Below are 5,260 nucleotides of genomic sequence, written 5' to 3'. Positions count from 1 at the left end.
CTTCCTTAAATATAAAGTCTTTGAATACGGACATAAAACGTGAAACACCATCATTGTGAGAAAAATGGATAAATAGTTAAAAAAGAAAAGTCTCTAAATTGAAATATTTCCAAGTGTAATTCTTAAATAATTCTATCTTTGCTTATAAAAGATGGAAAAGAAGTAAGTAAAAATTATTTTCAGTCAATGTCGTTATCATGGAAAAATATTTCTTTAATTCTTACAATTTCGTCAAATCTAACAAGCACTATAGCTAAATGTATAGTTACCATGTATATTTATTTTGTTCATTGTATTTGTTTATACTCTTTCCTGGTTTTATTTTTCAGTTTTTCATTATAGAGAACACTTTTTCGATTAATACTTATTAGAACGAACTTCTTCAAAGAAAACGTGATTTAACGATGATTTAAGGTAAAGTGATTTCAGTTTTATTGATATTCTTCTGCAATACATTAGCTCTTTAGGTATATTTTAAACATTTATTGTTAACATTTTAAAGTTTGAAAATTAAATCCATTTGAAACAATGTAACCTTTTTTATGTTGGGTAACTATTCCTATTCCTGTGTCTGTTCCTATTAGTGTGTTTTTGTATTTATATTAAATAAGTCATAAAGAAAAATGATACAAAGGAAATCATAAAGAAAAATGACTCAAAGGAATAAGTAAGGAAATTAACATGTTACAATACAGTAAGGAAATCAACATGTTACATTCGCATTTTGCTCATGTTATGGTTTTACAATCTGTGTAATTGGACGATTCACTTACTACTCAAGTCTTACGTCTTAAGTTTTTCTGTGAATTATGATCTTTATAATAGTCGTATAATTCCTAATTGTTATAAATGTCAGATTTCTGCCACTTTTTACTACGAATGCTTTCCATGGAAAGTTAGAGAGAAGCTTAAATTAAGTTCGATTAATTTTAATTATTTTCAAGTGTAATCCGTCTTTCGGTGCTAATAAGATTGTCTTAGGATTGTTTACGTAAGGTATTGGAGTTTTCTCGCAAGTCTCAAATTTATAATTCCGTAGTACTTTTATAAGCCCAATTTTACTCTGATAAACACCGAAGCGTGCACCTGAAAATAAAAAATGATCATAATATAAAATAGCTCAAAATTCTCAAATAAAAATATTTTTAGAATAAAAAGAAATAGAAAGTGATATTTAAATTTATTTTATCTTACCAATACAATTCCTTGGCCCGTCCCCGAAAGGTAGATAAGTCATTGGATGCCTACTTTGCACAGCATCATCACAAAATCTTTCTGGATCAAAGATATCTGGTTTTGGAAAAATATCTGAATCTCGCTGAATCGCATAAATAGGAATCCATATTTGTTGGTTTTTCGGTATACTAACTTTGGTACCATCAAAAGTATAATTCGACAAAGATCGTCTTACAAGAAATGACACTGGCGGATATTTTCGTAAGGTTTCTGCATTAAAAATAGTGTTACATTATAAAAATATATTTAAAAAAAATTATAATTAAATTGAAGGTCATTACAAATGATATAAAAATATTATATATGTACATATAATTATATTGGAATTTCACTGAAAAGAACAATAGCGTAGGTATATTAAATTTCAATGCATTTAAAAACTATTAATAACAATTAGATTAAAGTTTATTAGCAATAAAGTTATATTGCAATATTGTCAAAAAGAAAGAAAAGAATCTGAAAAAGGTAAAAACATATTATATTTTCTTATTTAATTTTTTCTTCAAATGACATACCTTTAAAAACTTTATCTAAATAATCCATTTTTTTTACATTATCGTATGTTAAATCTTCACCATGTTTTGCATAGACTTCATTAATTTCTTTACGTAAATTGCTTTGTATTTTCTCATTTAGTGCTAATTCGTAAAGCGCATGGCTAATAGTAGACGAGGAAGTTTCGAAGCCAGCAACGAAAAATACGAATGCTTGAGCAGTTATTAAACCATCTGTCAAATCTGAAATGTCATTTTTTTCTTATAAATAAATCTTATAAATAATTTAATTTTCATGCAATTACATAAATTAATTAACAATTTATACATATATGTATGGAAGGAACTTTATAACTTTGAAAATAATGAATACAATTTTTATTGTATAAAAATGCTATAAAAAAGTGATCATAGTAAAGTTAAAATTAATTAATTTCATTTTGGTGTTTTTATTTGTAAAATTATTTCAAATATGTGTAAATTAATATAATTTTTCCATGTCAGAAATTGTCTTATAACGGAAAAAAACAACATATCCAGCAAACACAAAGTTACATATAACATACATATATGTTGATTGTAATTTCTTACTCAATAATATAACTGTATTATAATATGTGTATAATATAATATGTCTGTAACGTTCAGCTGTCAAAACTCATTAGGCCGCTAATAAGAGCGAAAATGCATATAATGAATCATATAAAGTTATAAAATACCGAATACAATTAGTATCGCGAGCATCACGCTCCGCGGTATCCACGCGTTCACATCGCGAACACCGTGAATGTCTTATACGGTGAGCGCTATATCAATTTATTAAAATATAATTACAATATTGACAAAACACAAATCCTTTTATATAAATAAACTATTTCATATGCATTCGTTTTATCTCAAAATCAGTAATTAATTTATATTGAGTTGTCCGGAAAGTTCGTGCCTATGTTGAAGGAAAATTGAAACGCAGAAGATTTAAATTTTAGTATACATTTATTAAATTATATAGGTTAGTCGGCACGAACTTTCCGGACAACCCAATATTATAAGTCGTAGAATGACAAGTCGCATGTGTAAAAATATGTATAAAGATCTTTATATCGTAATTGACACACGAAAAAAAATTGGTTAAAAAAAATTAAATAAGCAATAGTACTCGCATCAGTTATAGATCTTGCTTAGAAATAATGATATGATAGTCAAAAGCGATATTCATCATTTTTATGAATTAAACGACGAATACGCGATAAACACATGCGTAAAAACTAGTAATGTCAAAGAGTATAAATTAGTTATAAATAGTTTATAAATGTTATAATAGTTTATAGTTAGAATATATCTGAGTGCATCTAATGAAAGAGGCGATCAGAGTAACATCTCTCGATTCAGTCATTAGAAATGTTACAAATAAATACATAGTAATCTGGAAAATTACAGTCATAGAAACTCCAGAATAATGCTTGTCACGTTGATACATGATTGTGAAACTTTCTTTACCGCAAGACGTCACCCTTTTACGCATATAAACCGATCCTTCGTAGCATCTCGGGCTATTTTCTCCAGAATCTGCCAAGAATTCGAGAACACGCGTGATATATTATTCTCACTAAATATTATTAAAGTATTTAGAATTTTCGCGTATCTCGTTCTCAAGACATAATTTTCGCATATCACGCTTTCAATATTTATATTTTGCGCGTCGCGTTTCAATACTTAAATTCCACATACTTCGTTCTTAATACTTATAAATTCCACGTGTTACGTTCTCAATATTTATAAAATTCGTGTATACTTGAGATGCATGTTGCATTATTTATTCTTTTTATTCACCGAATGTTAAACAAGGATAAATGATGCATCATGCGTGAAACGAAACACAGCTATACTTTTCGAGTATCGCTCCTATTTATATTTTTTGCGTATCGCGCCATCAATACTTATACTTTTCGCATATCGTGGTTTAATATACTTATAAAATTCGCGCTTCGTGCCTTAGTTTACGCGTTGCTTTTTCAATATTTATATAAGATTCGCGCTTTGCCCGTTAATATTTATAAAATTCGCGCTATTTTATAACTATTATATGTTACGTTTCAACAGTTATTATGTTACTCTCTTGATGCTTATAAGTTTCGCACGTTGCTATTTCCACATTCAGATAATTGTCTACAAATCGCGAGAGAATCTCAATAATTGACAAAGAGAATTTCATAGCGTATTTGTAAGTAACAACAATCATTCAAATTTTGTTCATTAAACTTGCTAAAGAGTCATTCTCTAGTATTTCATTTTTATTCCAACCAATCTCTGAATTGAATATCGCGCAATTGAATAATATATCTTAAGCATGATAGTCTTCAATTTGAACCTGATACGTGACACTGGTATGATGGCCCATAGGTTCAGCGTGCATGTACGCTGTTGTGTCGAGCTTCAAAATACCGACGTGTATCCTTGAAGAACACGTTGTTGAACGCAAGTAATTTCTGCGCTCACAACGAGCCTTTCTCAGAGCATCGCGCACACAAGATTGTGCAGCAGAACCCGAATCCACCCTCTCTCTCTCTCTCTCTCTCTCTCTCTCTCTCTCTCTCTCTCTCTCTCTCTCTCTTTCTCTCTCTCTCTCTGCGCGCCGTTCTCTGATTAACACTTAGAAAGTTATTTTGTTATTCCTTAACGCCATATTGATTCGATTAATAACGATGCACGCAGGGAAGATCGGTCTAGGCGGAGCAATTGTAAGATACAAGTCTGACGTCTACTCTTAAGGAGTTCAGGGATTTCGACCCTTCGGTGAGAAGGATACTTCCGAAAATCGCGTCTCTCTCTCTCTCTCTCTCTCTCTCTCTCTCTCTCTCTCTTTCTGCCGTTGGAACCGAGGGAATTATCACCAGATCCCGTTGGCTCCGCCTCAAAACCATCCACAACCAGGATCTTTCGATAATAAAAAAAACTCTCGCGACTGTTAGCGCCACTTCTTTCATTGCTCCAAGCCGGTTATCCACGAGGTCTACTAAAATAATGGATGATCCCAAAAGGAGCTATGAGCTCTCAGATTATTAAGATCAATAGGCAGTAAACATTAAAATAAATAAATAAATTGAATTAAATATTAGATGCGTAGATTCATTTCAATATCCCTTTCTTTTTGTACCAAGACTTTGAGTAATGAGCACGTGCGCAGGGCTTTTCTAAGTGGGCATACGCGTTGCACCGATGAGTCCCGAAAGGGAAGCGAAGCGTCAAACAACGTCTACGTTGAATATGTTGAGCTTAACAGTTGAATAAATGCTTGTTATTGGTGTAATCTTTTAGAACATTCAATCAGCATTTTAGATCTGGAAGAATACATCAATAGCAATGAGCGCTCACTCAACTGTTGGGTCCGCTGAATGCAGCCATTAACATTCTTACAAGCCAGATATCTAGGCAGACTCGGAGCCAAAGCTTCAGAGATGTTCATATACTCGCGAAAACATCGCCCTGACGAAATAGTGTCACATTACAGTTATATTATTAGTTGTATTGAG

The 5,260-nt window shown here is 31.3% G+C and overlaps 1 protein-coding gene across 1 annotated transcript in view; it reads right to left on the bottom strand.

Annotated features, from left to right (window-relative positions):
* Positions 1-408: 408 nt before the first annotated feature.
* LOC108694438 (cytochrome P450 6A1-like) overlaps positions 409-5,260 on the bottom strand; it is a 9,849-nt gene continuing 4,997 nt past the window's right edge. The window contains exons 4-6 of the mRNA XM_018203940.1: positions 1,752-1,973; positions 1,195-1,446; positions 409-1,086 (exon numbers count right to left, since the gene is read on the bottom strand). Of these exons, the coding sequence (XP_018059429.1) occupies positions 914-1,086; positions 1,195-1,446; positions 1,752-1,973 (647 nt within the window). The 3' untranslated portion in view covers positions 409-913. The remainder of the gene's footprint in view (positions 1,087-1,194; positions 1,447-1,751; positions 1,974-5,260) is intronic.

The sequence above is a fragment of the Atta colombica genome, unplaced genomic scaffold, assembly GCF_001594045.1.
Source record: "Atta colombica isolate Treedump-2 unplaced genomic scaffold, Acol1.0 scaffold12, whole genome shotgun sequence".
NCBI lineage: Eukaryota > Metazoa > Arthropoda > Insecta > Hymenoptera > Formicidae > Atta > Atta colombica.
This window is presented reverse-complemented; position numbering and strand designations above follow the sequence as displayed.